Source organism: Rhizopus delemar, genomic scaffold (genome assembly GCF_000149305.1).
Source record: "Rhizopus delemar RA 99-880 supercont3.1 genomic scaffold, whole genome shotgun sequence".
Lineage (NCBI taxonomy): Eukaryota > Fungi > Mucoromycota > Mucoromycetes > Mucorales > Rhizopodaceae > Rhizopus > Rhizopus delemar.
This window is the reverse complement of record NW_027137827.1, coordinates 4735834-4753374: the sequence shown is the minus strand read 5'-3', so window position 1 is coordinate 4753374 and position 17541 is coordinate 4735834. Positions and strand designations below refer to the sequence as shown.

The window sequence follows — 17541 nt, the reverse complement described above, 5'->3', positions numbered from 1 at the left end:
GCTAATTTGCGGAGTTTGATATTCAAATTATAGTTTTGACGTATTTAAATTACGGATTATATTCTTCTCTTTCTACATGCGTCTACTTTCATACACATCAAAATGACTTGTATTATTTATTAAAAGACAGACTATGCTAGATAGTATCACTACTTAAATATATCTAACGGTGTTAAATGAATGCTGAATAAAAGTCTTTAGATGATAAGTCGGGACTTCTATCAAGTCTTTCTCTTTCTGAAATCCTGTACATCTTCCTCTAGAATTAATTTTGGAGAGCAAGGAAGAGGATGCACGTATTTATGGTCACAGTCAACAGCTAAATCTCCAGTATTATACAATAGATAATCATACACGACAGTATAAAGTCCTCATTTGGATACCTTATCCATACAGCCAAGTGTTTTCGAAATAAATACAAGATTATGGTCAACTTTAGTTCCTTTAGAAGCTGACTTTATCGTCGTCATTTTCTTTTTTAAGTGCTCCAATGATCTCGCTCTTTTGAAAGTTTGTAGAATTCTCACTTTGATGATTACAACACCTATTGCAAGAACAGTACCAAGGATGTCATGGCATGTGGCTTTACATGATGGTATGGTAACTACAGCTGGAGTTTCACAAAGGAAGTGAGCACTATGTGATATCATATTGATATTAAGTCTAAACTCATCAACAGATACACAGTTGTTAAGGAAGTCCATGTCTGTTTTACTATTTCTTTCATCTATCAAACCAAACTTTCTTCCTCTGATTATCGTCTTTGGCAGCAAGATGCCTAGTAGGTTTCTATAAAGTTGGATTTCTTTGAAATGAGCTTGCCAACAACGAAAGCCTTAAGACTGAACCCCTCGAGTGCTTTCGCCAAGCCATTAGTGGCGTTTGACATGGTTGCAAAAGGATTCTCATCAAAGGAATGGATGAGATAATTTTTATGTTCGTCAACAAGTTGACTTAACAGAAATATTTAACAAATTAGTCAAACTTTTGACAAGTAAGAATAGTTAAAGTGTTCAAAACAATTGACCGAAACGATGAAAAATATTACCTAATTTATAAACAAGGAATAAAACAGTATACTTAAAAGGGTTCCTATCAAAAACATTAGGGACATGCAAAACACCAAGGGTTATGATGTATTGCTTCTTCTTTTGTCATACCTACTGTCATGACGAATTCGAAAACAGATCCATCCCAGAAGTAAAAAAAAAAAAAATACTTTTTGGATCAAGGGTTAAAAAAGGATCAGCGGAACAGCACATGGATGGGAACACTTTGAGAGCCAGTTCACAAGAAGTTGATCATGTGTAAGCCTAGTACGAGAATATGTAAAATGGTAAAAATGATTCAGTTCAAACAGACTAGAATATATGGTTGGACATAGAAGAATCCAAAATAGAATTAAATTATTTTATGACAAACTCACGTAAACCCAAGTGCACAGAGCCTTAAAAAACCAACAGTTGATAGTGAAACGCGTGTGCAGTCCTCGAACTTCCAGAATATTTAATAGTGTCAAATTGTAGTATGTGGAATATTTCAAGTACCATTAATGATTATGTTCTCTTTGAGTAAATATCAATGTGACAAGACACAGGCTATTCGACGGTGTATTTAGTTCCCTCAAAAGAGAAAAGCCTAAGATAAAGTGATTTAATAACAAAATTATATAATTCAAAGAGCGTCATGTTTTGCAAAGGAACCACAAAGAGTGAAAATATATATAAAATAGTGTCAGTGAATTTTTTGATTTGATGACAATTGAATTGGAAAGATTTTTATAGAGTTTTTCAGTAATGGATTTTGATGCTTCAGGCTTCAACCATTTTTTGAAATTTTGCATAATCGACCTTGTTATAAACACTTTAAGAGCCTCATCAACGCATATTACTGATGAAAGGATAGTGCTTTTAGAAATTGTAGTTGTGCTTCTAAATTACTTTGGCAAGATTACTGGTTTGATGTCTTTCAAATGGTAAGTAATATAAACATCAGTAATGTATTTATCTAAAGACAGTTTTATGTGAGAAAGAAAGTACAAGGAGTCAGCCAGCACGATATTCTTTGTACCTCAAAAAAAAAGAATGTAATTTATTCGATAGCATTGGAACAAATAAGGATTTGACCAATCTTGTCATTGCATCTTCCGAGTAAGCCATATATGGAACGGGCATATTAAGTCTCTCCATTAATAATGCCGATATAAATGCAAACAATCGACGAGTCTCTTGGATCTCTTTATTGTATAAGGATGAGAGGGAGTCCATTCAATACAAACTACGTCTTGAAATATAACAATGTGATCTAAGGTCCGAGGTAGTATGGTATAAATTGTGTGGGCTGTTATAATACACGGTACAAAGTGTTATATACGATATACAGTGCAAGTTATCTAAGAGTTTTTGAGTGATCTCACATGACATAATACTAATGCATTGTATAAAGTAGACAAGGATTTTGATTCAATTTACAAATTTGAGCCGTTCTACAAATATCGGCCATACTCTTGAAGACTCCGTAAAAAATACACACATCAAAGTATAACTGACTTCCTAAAGAGCATAGCATGTAAATTCCCGAACTCGAGCTTACAATCAATGAAAAAAGCGCATGTGTACTCTATTCACATAATATAGACAATTATGACTCCCCGTCCGGTATCTCTTGAAGAATTTAAATACTTAAGGTCATTGAATGTAATTTGGTTCTGTTGCCTCTGGTTTTCAAGAAGAAAAAAAGTATTATTAAATGCTTGATATTTTCGCTTATGTGCAAGTTATTTTCTTATCTTCTTTTTCTTTGTGTTTATTATTATTACCCCACTTTTTTATAGTTTAGCCTTGTATTCCATTTCTATTATCAACGAATGTTTTTTTTAACTCAGAGTTATTTTCAAATCAATGGACACTGTCTATTGCATGTTGTATGAGTTCATAAATCTTTTTTTTTTGTTATGACATCTATCAGCTCAGTACTTTTTTACTGAATTAATGGTTTGACAATAAATAATATCTGACTTTTAACATAAACAATTCGGTGATGTAGAAGTTATTATTTCGGCTCAATCATGTCCGCTTCATCTTGTTTTACTATTCTTTTTTTTTGCCTCTGTTTTTCTGCATTTTTTATCTCTTTAAAAAGAGGGGGAAAACAACGTATGATTTTATCATTCCATATTTTTTTTTTTTATTTTTATCCACAGCTCCCCACTTATTGTCTTTGTATCTGATGATATATTAGAGAAATTGTATCACCTGTAATTCCGATGCTTCCGGATGAAGATGAAATTAAGTGCATGATTCGTACTCAGTGATATATTTAGTAAAGAGGACGTTCATTTATGCCCGATAGTTTTATTTTTGTACATAGTGTTTTTCAATCAACCCACTGCTTTCCAAATCAAAGTAGTAGAAGAAGACCAAAATAAATGCTTACGATGAATATAGGGTACATCTAAAAGGGCCTTTGCCAAAACCATGCGTCATATGTCGCGTTTATCAACAATGGAAGAGCGTATAAATATATCCCAAGCTCAATCTCTCTTTCGATCTTTTATGTTACCTACAAACACTTTCCCAGCAAAGCTCATGTCACACATATAGCATGATAGGCACCAACAATGACACAAGCTATCCGAGTCCTCACTTAAGAAAAGCATATCTCCTCTAATCAAAGAGCACAATATCAAGGCTTTTAGTTCCATCAAGGAACTATTCGTGCAACAGAGCCTGTATCATAATGTAAGGCTTCCATCTTACATATTAGGTCTGAATACTCGAGTATACAATAGCACATTAGAAATGGAATCAACCAAATTAAATCCATTAGCTTTTATATTAAAGCTGTTTTTTAAATACTTTTGGCATCATTTTAATTAAAATTTTTACCTTTACTTTCATTCAGTCAATATGTTCCTACGCTGAGACCACTGAGGACAAATATGGAGTTTTCAGTGAGAAAAAAAAAAAAAAAGATTGCATCAAGAGTACAAGTAAAACGCCGATAAAAAAAATGAATCTTTTGAAAATATTCCTGCAAAAGTCTCTGTATACCATTTTCTCAGCCTGGCCGTTCTGAATGAGTAATGAACAGCCACAATGTATTAGTACATGCTACATGTGGAATAGGCGGGAAATTTGGAACAAGTTCCTTTATATGCATTTTGCTCCTTTATTAAAGGTCGTCATAAGAAGTAAACACTACGTATTATATATATGACAGCTTAATTGTTCAGAGCATTGAATAACTGCATTTATTAACAACAATTCACTTATTCAGTAAAGACGTTGCATTTTTGAAATAATAGGATTTTGCTTTAGAGCCAGTTAAGAGTAAGAAGACAGAAAGAAAGTAAAGAAAAAAAAAAGGAGAAAACTATAAATATAATGGTTCATTTATTGTAAAATTTACTTATTTTTATCCACAAGAGCATTTCAGACGATATCAAAACTAAAAGTGAGAGTTTTATTGTTGATATAACATGTATACCACAGTTCAAAGTGCTATTGACTGCAATATACAATATTTCTTACTTTGATAGTGAGACCTAATTGCATCTCTGGTTGTAGCCAACAGAGAAAAAAAAAAAAAAAAAAAGGCAATGTTCATGTCCTGAAATATCCTTAGTTTGCCTCCTATATTTATAAATGATATAACTGATGAATGCTTTCTAAAAAGTATTTCTAAAAAGTAACAAAGCCCTATGTACTTGGTATATAATCTAAAGTTGTGAAAATGAACTGAATGGTATCTTTAGAGGCAATAAGACAAAGAAAATCTCATGGACTTGTGCAGTCGATGATAAAATAAATGCAAGCATTCCTCTCTCTGAATACTCACAAAAGCATGAATATTCGGCAACTATTGCATTGTTAAAGATTTATCTTTTATTCAAAGCACAAGTTTTTTTTTTTTTTTTTTTTTTTTTTTTCATTTGCATTGGGATTTAAAAAATAATTTGCCTGGCCAAGACAAATTTTAAAAACTAGTCTGCTCCACGACAGTTTTTGGTAAAAAAACTCCCACCATCTAGGCGTCCCTTTCAGGCAGGATGAAAACATTCTTTCTCCTCACCTTCAGCTGCAGCATCCAGTAATTTGAAAGGTTTTTGATCCACGAGCCAAACCAAAAACAAACCATAAACCAAGCCACAAAACAATACCATAAATCTGTTATACAAATATATAATATATTTTATGACACAAACCTTTAAAGTAAGGTTAGTGGTTAGTGATTAGTTACAAAGGGAACAAAAAGGTCAGAATAGCGATCTTATTTATACTTTTCAGATAAGGCTTTGACTGCTTTTTTTCAACTTCATACGTGACGATTGCCATGGGAAAAACATGTGATATTTTATGCAGTAGGTGGCATTTTTGAGCCAGTTTGTCTTTCTAAGCTCACATCTACTTTTAAAGACGATAGACAGGGGAGAGTATGTTCCCCTTTAATCAAGCCGCTTTACTAAAGGAATTTATTTATGTTATTATGCCGCTACATTTTTACTTTTTAACTTCAATCTCAGCTAGAAAGAAAAAACTCACTGTATTTGGTCAAGAATTTGGAGATAATAGACTTATTCAGAGCAAGAAAAAAAGAAATATTTATGTCTTGCATCTTGTTAAGCAAACCCACTAGCTTAAATGCCAAGAACATGTATTACCCTATAAAAAATTTAGGATCTTATTACAGCATAATAGTATGAATATCTTTTCATTATCAGGGCAATAGATAGCTTTAACTGCATTCTTGTAGATTTAGGTGACAGCCATCTTCAAGCTTTCTGTTCTCAATGCTCAGACTAATTCTGCTGACAAACTTAACATGTTTTATTATAGAATTATCTTCGCTATTAATTCCAATTTTTGTATGGATTGTTGAATCTTTCAAGCTTATATACTACATGCAGTTGAAATTCGTAACATTATTCAAGCTGCCAATTTTAGCTGGATTTAGGAAATGGTTTACCATACTCTTTTCTTAATCATGTTTAATCTACAAAAAATTTGACTGTCAATTTTAATAACATTGTTGTGTTGCCTATTTACTTGACTTGAAGTTTTCTTTTGCTAACATTATACCCTAATTAATTGATGGAGCTCTTGATTAATACTGCCTAAAAAAACAAGAACTTTGCTTTTCAGTTTTGAGATATAATGGAAATGTTTTATGAAGGGAGCATGAGGTGCATACACTTTTGAGATATTGTATGTCTATCTTTTCAAAAGAGTGCAATAAAAAAAATACCTTTCTCCATCCAAAGGAATGAACAGGTCCACTGTAGGCTCAGCATCTAAAACCAAACCTATATAATACTCTTCACTTGCTATAAGCATAAAAGGTATAACATAAAATAATTTAACAACCGCTTTACACACTCTCTCTTACATCTTTTTTTTTCAACAAAAAAGATATAAAATGGAGCAACCTTCAATTAGAGATTTGCTTATACACTTAAAGCAAAGAAACTACCAAGCAGCTTTAGATCTTGCTACTGAATTAGATCTTGACAAAGATGTAGTATACAAAACCCAGTGGACACATTTCCGAAAAGAAAAAGAACCTCATATTGAATCCAGTCATCTTGAATTTCTTCCACTTATCAAGGACGATGCATGGGTAATCATACAGTGCTTAGAGACACTTACCAATCAGCCACAGGTACAAAGAGAGCTCATTCAATTAGGTCAAGAGCGCATCATGAAACAGACCAAGAGCATCATCGCACAACTCAATCCGCATTATCAACCTACATCACAAGAAAAGACGTGGTTAAGGACAAGACAATATTTCTTACAATATTCGGATCGCTTAGAAACCATGACGAAATTATGGCCAAGCCTAAGTGAAACAGCACCATCATTTGCAGAAGCCTACAGCCAGTTTAGAGATTGTAACCTGATTGCACTTGCTATTGAATCTGCCCGGAACGAAAACAACACTTTACTGGATGCTCTCTTTTTGCATCACGGTCGACAACTCTTGCCCTATCGACTCTTTATTCTCTCGCAAATACCAGAGACATCAGATCCTAGTCAATTTGATTTGCCTCATGTCACACATGATCGCGAGGACCGTTGGTTGGAAGAGCCCTGGCGAGCCGAGTTGGATGTGGTAGAACAGGATTGGGTACAGGATCTCATCCGTCTGGACGTGCCAGAGGAGGCAGCCTACGCAGCAAGGCTTCAAGACGGTATTCAGGCGACAGCATATCCAGCATCCTCTGAGGTGATTGCAAATTGGTATATGGAACGGGCTCAAGCAGCAGACGCGATTGGTTTGAGTAGTAATGCATTGGAGATCATTCGATACGCTCAAGTGATGGGCGTCACTCATATTGAAGAAAAGCTTTCAGAATATGATTGGCTGTGCAAGTATATTTACTGTTCAAATGATCACGAAAGATATGTAGATTTAGAAAAGTTTCGGCAAATGTCTAATTATGAAATTCTGGAGGGATTGCTACAAACTACCAATTCAAATACAGTTGTGGATGACATGCTTCATTTAGCTTTACCTTGGCTTGAGGTATCCAAAAATAGAAAGGTGATCGATGAAGATGAGGACGAAGAAAAGCCTGAATTTTTGCTGCATCGTTGGTTACTAGATACACGCGTAGTAGATGATCATCTCGATTGGTGTTGCCTGGTATGTGAGCATTCGAAGCCAACGATGGCAACAGAGGACCGTATTATTAAGGATGATCTTGATCTTTCACGGCTTGTACTTGCAATCATGTACTCTAGCGATGGTTCTGACATGGATAACCTTGTTCGTCTATTCGAGTGTCTTCCCATATTTCCCGATAATACCCCTCAACAAGAAAATGAAACGACAGAAATGGCAACCATCTTACCTTATGCAAGCACGCCTCTGGGCGTCTTTTCGGCACTTCAGAGCGTCGGCCCCTTTGGACTCACCAAAATGATGGATACACTTCAGAAACACCTCAGTTCGGCTGAGGTCCTGGCTAGATATCACGCGCATGTGCCTCTCCGCTGGTATCTTGAAGAACAATCGGTGAAATCACAACAACAACTTTGTATACGTATGGCCTCTCAAGCTGCTGGTGGTGTAGAAACAGGCGGTGCAAGGTTCGATCGTGACGATGATTGGCGTGAATTGCTTGATGACATGATTCGATTGCGTGATAATGGACAAGGCATTTTTGGCAAATTGGATTCAGCCATTGTTTTGGAAATATTTTTTAGTTCTTTATTGAGATGTGCTCGTAAGTCACACAGCCCAAACTCGTTGTTAGCTAATACCCACTATTTGTAGGATTTAAGCTTGCCAAAGAATTAATTTTGGGAGGAAATAAATTGATTGATATAACCAAGGCTGAAAAGTTAGTAATAGATGCTGAACGTGAATTCTTTGACAATGCAACATCAGGAGATATGGACTCTGGGAGTCTAAAACAGGCCTGGGAATGTTTAAAGATATTACCGCCCACGACCGAAATTAAGAAGGAGATGGACTTGATTGAGGCAACCCATATTATCATCACTGAATTTAACGTACAGCACCAACCCGGTATCCCTTTGATGCCTATCCAGGTGCGTCAATCGGAAGATCGTCTCGAATTTGTCTCTAAATTGATGAATACAAGACGAGATGTTTACAATAACCATGAAAAGGTCCTGCATCTCGTACGTCGTTTGGGCTATGATGAAGATGATGTACTTGCTAAAGTAAAAACTCTGTCGATTCTTGCTAGCACGGCTCTTGTCGAAGAAGATTATTTACAGTCTTACCGACTTTGTCAAATAGCAGTTGATATGGCGCAAAATAAACCATCCAAGAAGCCAAAGGCTTACAATGATCAAGTAGATCAAGCAGCATGGCAAATATGTTTCAATCTAGGCAAGCTTCATACATTTGAAGACATCAATCGAAGACTAGATGTGCTGTCTATGGCCATGACATTGAGTCCGGTGGAAAACATTCGAGACGTGTTGGCTGTCTGGCGAGAACTGGATGCAACAAAACCTAGTCAGATTGACTTAGCTCAACTAGACGCGGACCGCTATGAGGCAGAGACACAGCAATCTACGAAATGGCAAGGTTTGCTACAAAATGCCTCTAAACAGTGGGGCTTTGGTGATCTCCTGGCCGGTGGATCAGGTGAGCATGGTGAAGGTGGAAAACGAAAAAGAGATATCGTGCGTAATGTTGTTGGCAACTGGCTTTTCTAATATAATAAACAAGAATGGTTTGAATAACAGAGAAAAAAAGACCCCATTTTATTCCATTGAGTACAATTTACAAAGCGATATAAGTTTAAGAAAATAGCATATATTAAATACAATGATTAATTTGTTTAAAGCAAGGACAGGAATTATAGATTGTAATTAAAAAAGTATAGCAAGATAGGAAGAAGAGAAGCGCCTAAAAATTAGAATCCTGAGGATCTTTTGATAATATCCGAGAGTGCAGGAATAGATGCTACAATAACCCCAGTGGTACCAAAGATCGCAAAAGCAATTGAAGACATGCCGCTTGCTCTTGGATTTTTATCAATCAAATAGGCAGTACCAACACCGTGAGAGTGACTTCCCATAGTAATACCGATCGTCATATAATCATCTATCACAATATTAGACAGCGAAATTGGCTTTCGTTTTTCTGTTTACCATCTTTCACGCGTGCTAGTTTGAGTAGAGTAGGACCAAGGATGGGTCCGGTAATACCAGTGAAGATAATAATACAGGTAACAATACTCTGATTGGAACCTAGTACACGACTGATAACAATACCAATTGCAGTCGTCACTGATCTAGAGCTCCAAACAATACTATCAGCTGGGGTGCAACCTATCGCATAAGCAAACATGGGAGTAATAAACATGATCAAAAATGCTACAGGAACAATAGAGACAACAATAATGAGCCACTAAAAAGATGTTTAGAGAGAGACCTTTAATGTTATTTTTTATTACCTGGCGAAGTTGACTTGGTCTGCTTTTATATACATTAAATGCTAAAGAAATTATTGACACATCCATAGTAGTCGCCAATATATCACCAGCACCAGGCCAGTTCACATTTGTCTTTTCGACCAGCGAGATAAATGTGACTCCAGACTTGTACAAATGAGCTCCATGTTTTATATCAAATCCCTTGACGCGCTCAAAGTATGCAATACCGGCCATCACAATGGCTGCTGTGACGATAATTGGGTGAAATATGAGACGTAGCCTTACTGGTAGTTTACAAGAGACTGAAAATAAGAGAATGGTCATTGTAAAATAGAGTAATAATCTAAAGAATGGCATAGCTCCGTTATCTTCAGGTAAGGGTAAAAAGACAAATGCTGCAAAACAAAACAAAATAAAGAAGGTAAGGTCATCAAAATTAGATTCTTTCATACACCAGATAACAATATCATGTAGAGGCCCGTGCTTGTCTTTTGGTAATTGTGTATAGCTGTGTTGGTCCAATTGTATGCTTTCAGAGTGATGATGGGTGCTGGCACAAAAAGAGGCTATCGTGCTATCTGATGAACCAGAAGGTAAGCCATGAGCATCGTTTAAAGGCAAAGAGACGGAGGGTTTAGCTTTATGACGAATTTCCTCTGGTATATTGATGATGGCGGCTTCTTCAGATAATTTCGGATCAACGCTTGTTGTTTTTTCTTTATTTGACGTGATGGTACGCTGCAGGAAATCGTACTGGTTATACAGCAAAAAACGTAGCAAACGAACCAAGATGGTTGTCAAGATAAAACCAACAAAATATCCTACAACTTTTTATGTTTAGATAACGATCGATGTTGAAACATAACACTTACAAAACACACAAATCATTCTGCCTACTTCACGTCCGGGCGTCGGTGAATTATTTACAATTTCTACTACAGGAGGTACAAACATGATATTCATGCTTTTTAAAGCAATAGTTGAATAAGGATCAATCAATTGAACAAATCGATCCGTATATTTTGGCAAGACCATATGTGAACACATGAGTAAAAAGAATAAAACAATAGTTCCAGCAACATTAGAAGGGAACTGGTGCATGTTTGGCATCTGTCTTAGTACTGCGCTGATAGCCCAGTTAAATAAGAGTCCAACAGCAAAATAAAGAATGATTAGAATCCATCTTTTGATATGCTTTTTGGTATCTGGTAAGCTTTCTATGTAATTCGGTAATTGATAGATAAAAAAGTGGTGGATTGTTTGTATTATTTGACTTGCTTTGACATGGACCCTTGAAAAGTCTAACTGGTGCATGCTTTGTTTTACAGAAAATAGAAAAAAAAGAAGCGGCAAAAAGGAGGAATATGATTTCTTTTATGGTTTATATACAAAAGAAAAAAAGTTTGATTTGATAGATCAGGAAAAAAGATTTACAGATTTGATAAAAAACCTTTAGCCTTCCATCGATCAAACACGGAATCCGAAATAAGAGCTCAGCTGAATTCGACAGCAGTAGTCATGGGCAACCTAATTTTTAATGGTGCAGGTTTATCAAGCCCACATAACAAACAAATTAATACAATGAAAACTAAAAGATTCATATGGATTTTCATCCCTGCAGAAACTTTGAATGAAGTTTATGTTTAAGAAAAAAAGAATTTTGTCTCCTGTTAATCATCTCAGTTTGAAAGTTTTGGGTAAAAGATTACAGTTTTGAAAGGATTTACAGAAATGACTATGAACCCACATTAGTATCTATTCACTGCCAAATGATTTCACTGTTTGTATAGCATCAATTGATGATTGTATTATATACATACACATACTACATGTGGGAAAGTTGGATGATCTTATACTCTCCATTACAGTGAATAGATTTACGTATGTATCTTTTTAATCTCACAAGTATGCCCCACCCCTCCTTTTTTATTGTGAAACCTGCTCAATAGAATTTGCGTACATAATTGATACTGTATTGCAGTATATAATTTTTGCTTGAAAAAAGAATGTAACATGATCCCAGCGTACTTTTGTTTCTAGAAATAAAGCTGCTCTTATGATAACGCTTCCACAAAGTGGCTTGGTGAATTCTTTAAGAACCAATTATTAAAAGCGCTTTTCTAGAAGAATCTTTCATTGGCAATCTATTGGCTTTAATGGTAGCAACATATTCTATACGTATATGTTTGTATGTCTGTTGGAATCAGCCTGTCTTGAATGTATCTGATGTTTCGTCGTTTTTTGTTACAATTACTTTCATCATCCTACATTTAAGAATCTCTTAAGGCGAAAGTACAATGATTCTACTGCCAACTTGACGGTTTATTAAAGAAAGCACGAACTTTTAACAAAAAATTTGCAATGATTTTTTGAAGCACAATTCGAAGATTTGTGAGAAATACTTTCACATATATTTTTCACTTTCTAAAAAAAATGAGGTCGTTGGTACTCTTAAAGGAAGACGACAAAAGAAATATTTACTACGAAAATGGACATTGTGGATGAGAAGTCTAATCCTTTCGCTTTAAAGCAGTTAGTTAATCTTGATTCTTATCTAGAAGAAAGCACTAATTTTCCCACCAACGATAAACATGTTGGACAAAGCAAAGAAGGAATGGGAACAACTATGAAAATAAGTGCAGAACTCTTAACTAAGTATATCGAATATGGCTCTGCCGTAAAAGAACTATTTTTCTAGTACAAAATCTAATACATAATGTTGATTAGAGCTGCGGCCCTTAAGCAGACGTCAATGAAGGCACTGCTCGTGTCTGGTGGAAAAAATATGGAAAATAAAACAAATACTCAAAACAGACCGAAATTACAGCTACAGGAAGAGCATAAGCAATGTTTAATTGAGCTTTACAAAGATGACCCAGGCGCCTATATTTAAGAAGCTGTTAAGAGCCTACCAGCAAGTTTGCTGGTCTTGAGATCAAGAAATCAAGAGTACATGAGCTTGCGCCTTTCGGCCCTTCTTCTCTAGAAGCTGTTTCGGGGCTTCTTCTTCTTTTGCCATCCTGAATCTTCCTTACTTTTGGCTGCCGCTTTGGTACACAAACACTCAGGTTTACCACAACTACAGATGATATAGCACCAATAATGGTATAGCATCAATAATGGTATGTGTAAATGCTTTTGTCGTAGGGGTAGTGACCACTGCCATTCGTCCTCTGGAATCCCATGCTCTACTCGCTTTCATGTTGGTATGGAAGCCAGTTTCATCAGTAAAAACGTTGCTTTCAGTGATATATTTTACGGTTTGAGGCTTTACAGAGTCTCTTTAAAAGTTTTAAAAAACAAAATGAGGGATTTTATTCGGACCCACGAGGTCGCTGGTATTTATATAAAAAGAAAAGTTAGCCTAGTGGGTTATAGCTAAATTGGCAAACCCAGGAACGACGATTGTATTGGCGAACTGAGTCGCTCCTCAATAACTGATGTAACATTGTAATTAGATATAAAGTTAAAAAGATAGGATCTTGTCATTGTTGGGTTTGAACTTGCTAGAAATAAAGCACGGTTAATACTTTATGAAACCAATATGCTAGACTAATAATTATTATATGTGATAATAAGTAATTTCGTCAAATAAGCGATGCAAAAGCAAGCATTTAGATAGTAATCAAGGATAAGATATATAGCTTGTATATATCGTATGGTCGCGACTTGTATACAATAGTAGAGCGTAAATTCGGTCTTGATGTATAGGATTGATTTTTTTTTTGTTGGCGTCTGACACAATTTATCAACTCTGCTTAGCAGCTGCTCCTATTGACTGGCAATATCTGGTATCTTTTCTGACACACTACAAGGGATAATAACAGAGCACCAAGGGTTGGTAATAAACAATTATACTTCTTTTGAGAGAGATATATATATGAGAAAACTCATGTACGTCACAATTGCCGTTTTAAATATAGCTAATGTTTTCTCTCGCTCCCTGAATGAAAGCTCAGCAGAGACAAGTGTTATTCTCCAGCCAAAGCTTAGGGTAGCCATCAAGAGTAATTCACTTTTAATGATTTATTTAATTAGAACAGCATCATCATCAAACAGACATGTAGCATTCAAACGCAAATCTCGTTAAACATATGCTTATATACCTTTTCTTTCCAATAAGTCACCATCATGTTCGCTCACATTACCGCCTTTTTTTTTGCAAGGGGTATAAATACATAGGGAAATTTGTTATTGTTATTCACATATATGTTATTTCTGGCAATGTTTGTAAGCTTATTCATTATCTCAGCCTTACACAACTCTTTCTTAAGTAGAGCGCTTTTGTCTACCATAAAATACTTAAGCTTGAAAAGATTCTTCAAGGTGTTTTTAAATAAATCAAACGTTTCGACATTTTCTAGTATAAGCTGTCTATTTGATTTGCTATGAATACTTGACCACACTTTTCTATTATATACAAGTATCAAGCATTCTCAAACTAATACATTGCCAAGATGTCTTTATATTGGCTGCCATATAGTGAACGTAGTGTAGATAAAATGCATGCGTTTATTTTCAAGTTCTTTGTTTGTTGTTTGAGTATAACGTCTCTGCTGACAGACAATTTCTTCCATTCATTGGAAGACAATTCAACAGTTATAGATTCATTAAGCTTCAGAAGTAGATTAATTTTCCTTGGGTATGCTGACGATATGTCTGAGGTGTGGAACAAAGCCTTATTGACTTTGATTGCTGTTTTGCTGCTCTTTGATCCTGTTTCTCCATCGGCTATTCTTATGTCAGTACCAATGAACAAAATATCTAACAGCTCAGCAAAACGTCGATAGAAATTTAATTCTGAATCCTTCGTACTTAAGCCCCAAAGGCCAAAGTTCTCCACAACTCTTTCCAATATATTGAGCATTATGAATTCCTCCGATGACCTCTTCTTTTGCTTGGCCATTTGACTCTTTTGTTCATATATAAATGAGAGCATCTCGTCAACGTCTTTGATTGACATAACTTCTTCCGCTAAGCTAAGGCTAACTTCGCTGATACCTTTCAATTCGAGAGGGGTTGAAAGGGGGCCTGCTTGATTGCTTAATTGCTCGTATAAAACTTCTTCAATCGCTGGGTTAATTTTGTTAAAGTTGCTTAACAGTGAAGGTTCCATAGTACACAGTTCGAATTCGTTTAGTAGTGGCTTTTTCAAAAGGGAAGCAGTCGCTTTCAGTAAAGCTTGTTTGACAGGCATCATATCTCCAAAGCTCAAGTGGTATATACTTTCATCCATGTCCATTATCTTGTCGCCCGCAAATTTCTTGTTCGCCTTTTTTTATGCAAGGGGTATAAATACATAGGGAAATTTGTTATTGTTATTAATATATATGGTGTTTCTGGCAATTTTCGTAAGCTTTTTCATCATATCAATCTTGCACAATTCTTGCTTGAGTAGAGTGCTTTTATCTATCATAAAAAAGTCGTGTTTGGTCATTACTGATAATTGTATAGTCTGACATAGGCTGGACTGAGATCAAATAAGAAAATAATAAATGAAGGCAATAGGGTGCATTCTAACTTATCAGTTCCTCTCCTTTTTCTTACTTGTCTCTTTACTGTATTCATCTTATAAGTACCAAATATAATAAAATACTTCAAATTAAGAGGGTTCTTCAAGTTGTTTTTAAATAAATCAAACAGTCTATTTGACTTGCTACGAATATTTGATCGCCTTTTTCTATCTTGTACAAATACCCAACATTCTCAACCTAATACATTGCCAAGATGTCTTTATATTGTCTGCCATATAGTAAACGTAGTGCACAAACATGTTCAAGATTTATGTAATTCAATTTGTCGTTGTGCATCTCAATCAATCACTGAGCATGCTGATCATTCCTTTTTTCTATGTCCAAAAAACGTTATCTGCGGGAGCAAGTGTGGCCTCATTTATTCGGTTGTTCCTTGTCTACTCACTTGGTCTACCGCGCTATTCATCTTTTACATTTGCCTTCTCAACATTTGTCCTTGCTTTCAAATGAAATTATAATTGGTTGCACTTCTTGTGTATTTGAAAAGTTCAATGGCAATTTATTTTCGACAACGTTTCTTTTGACCTATTGTTGGTTGTTCGAAACGTTTTGTTGTCAGTTGGTATATTTAGGTCTAACGCCTTGACCACTTTTCTCTATGTGATCTTTCCAAGGTAGTGAAAGCCAAACAAGTTAGAAGCTATATAGGTTTTTTAGATAGAAGAAAGAAAGACTACATCTAGACTACTTTCGTTGTCCGTTGTTTTATTTTATGCTCTTTGTTGATCCGAAATTCACCCTATTCAATACGTGACTTCTCATTTATTTATTTAATAAACTTGTCCTTACAAAAAAATGTTACGCTTATTAAGCTTAATGAACTCTTCAAACAGAGGCGGGTTTATTGCTTCAGCTCCATTTTCGTAGTAAATATTTCTTTTGTCGTCTTCCTTTAAGAGTACCAACGACCTCATTTTTTTTAGAAAGTGAAAAATATATGTGAAAGTATTTCTCACAAATCTTCGAATTGTGCTTCAAAAAATCATTGCAAATTTTTTGTTAAAAGTTCGTGCTTTCTTTAATAAGACCGTCAAGTTGGCAGTAGAATCATTGTACTTTCTGAACCAAAACTTCTTTCCACTTTCCATCACTTTCTATAAATTTTTACCTTATTTAGAGGTTCTCGCTATGCACCACAACAGAAAGCGACTTCAATAACTGCGGGTAGAATCAGCTACTGCTCATGCTGAGATACGCAAGTTACAACAAGAGAACATTTTCTTACGGAAACAACTTGCTTTGAAGCCGTTAGCCACAGACATTCCGCCTTCTCCTTCTGGGCGCACTACATCTCCAACCGTTTCTTTCCTCCCTCGTCATCTTCTCATCCTATCCAAGAGTCCCCCTTTTGCCTAACAATGCCTCCCCTCCTCTGTCTAAGGTTGCTAAGCCCAAACGTGATAATTCTCAACGTAGCCTGACTGCTTTTGCTAGGCAATATTCTTCATCTGCTGAATCAACAAGCCTTAAACTCATTCATGTTCCTGTTCAACGCCGCCTTCCTCTATAACAGTCGCGTTCTAACCTTCGCAGGTTGCACGCTAATCCCCGTCGAGTTCTTGATATTCATTATTCAGATAGAAATTTAGTTAGCTTTCTTACCCACATTGATTATGAAACTGAGCTTTGTTCATAATTGAGCAAATTCAACATCACACTCCGCGACGATTCGATTCTTTAGATCCTTCAATCATTCGCGATCCTACTTTCCTCAATGAACTCATTGGCTGTAAAGTCCAACATGCTCACAAAGCATTCCTCCATCGAACCCGCATCGCCCTGTAGCGTTTCAGGACTCCCATTTACAATGCGATTGTCAACTTCTTTGCTCGTCCTGGCCTTATTGACCTTGAATGCTTAGCGTTGTATGACCTTGCCCCATCATGCTAGCACCGCACAGGATATATACTTGACCATGTATAGCTTCTGTGAATAAATGTCCAACATGTTCATCCAATTGCTTATATCACCTTTTATGAACTTAACTACCTAATCCACACAACATGCTCGCCTACATCGTCCATATACCTCGGGCACAGATTACTTCAGAGGTCACGCTGATGTCTATAACGCATCTTTCCCTCCTTC

The 17541-nt window shown here is 35.8% G+C and overlaps 5 protein-coding genes across 5 annotated transcripts; 2 read left to right on the top strand and 3 right to left on the bottom strand.

Annotated features, from left to right (window-relative positions):
- Positions 1-6417: 6417 nt before the first annotated feature.
- RO3G_01835 (uncharacterized protein) lies at positions 6418-9197 on the top strand (the record flags this gene model as incomplete). Its single annotated transcript, XM_067656426.1, has 2 exons — positions 6418-8230; positions 8281-9197. 2 exons carry the CDS (start codon positions 6418-6420, stop codon positions 9195-9197), a joined length of 2730 nt encoding a protein of 909 aa, XP_067512527.1.
- Positions 9198-9397: 200 nt separating this feature from the next.
- On the bottom strand, positions 9398-11020 carry RO3G_01834 (uncharacterized protein; the record flags this gene model as incomplete). The annotated part of the gene is made up of 4 exons (XM_067656425.1): positions 9398-9588; positions 9636-9894; positions 9941-10746; positions 10792-11020. The coding sequence occupies 4 exons, from the start codon at positions 11018-11020 to the stop codon at positions 9398-9400; spliced, it is 1485 nt and encodes a 494-aa protein (XP_067512526.1).
- Positions 11021-12407: 1387 nt separating this feature from the next.
- Positions 12408-12661, top strand: RO3G_01833 (uncharacterized protein; the record flags this gene model as incomplete). The annotated part of the gene is made up of 2 exons (XM_067656424.1): positions 12408-12596; positions 12647-12661. The coding sequence occupies 2 exons, from the start codon at positions 12408-12410 to the stop codon at positions 12659-12661; spliced, it is 204 nt and encodes a 67-aa protein (XP_067512525.1).
- Positions 12662-12998: 337 nt separating this feature from the next.
- Positions 12999-13408, bottom strand: RO3G_01832 (uncharacterized protein; the record flags this gene model as incomplete). The annotated part of the gene is made up of 2 exons (XM_067656423.1): positions 12999-13198; positions 13312-13408. 2 exons carry the CDS (start codon positions 13406-13408, stop codon positions 12999-13001), a joined length of 297 nt encoding a protein of 98 aa, XP_067512524.1.
- Positions 13409-14598: 1190 nt separating this feature from the next.
- Positions 14599-15161, bottom strand: RO3G_01831 (uncharacterized protein; the record flags this gene model as incomplete). The annotated part of the gene is made up of 2 exons (XM_067656422.1): positions 14599-14650; positions 14689-15161. 2 exons carry the CDS (start codon positions 15159-15161, stop codon positions 14599-14601), a joined length of 525 nt encoding a protein of 174 aa, XP_067512523.1.
- Between the last annotated feature and the right edge of the window lie 2380 nt (positions 15162-17541).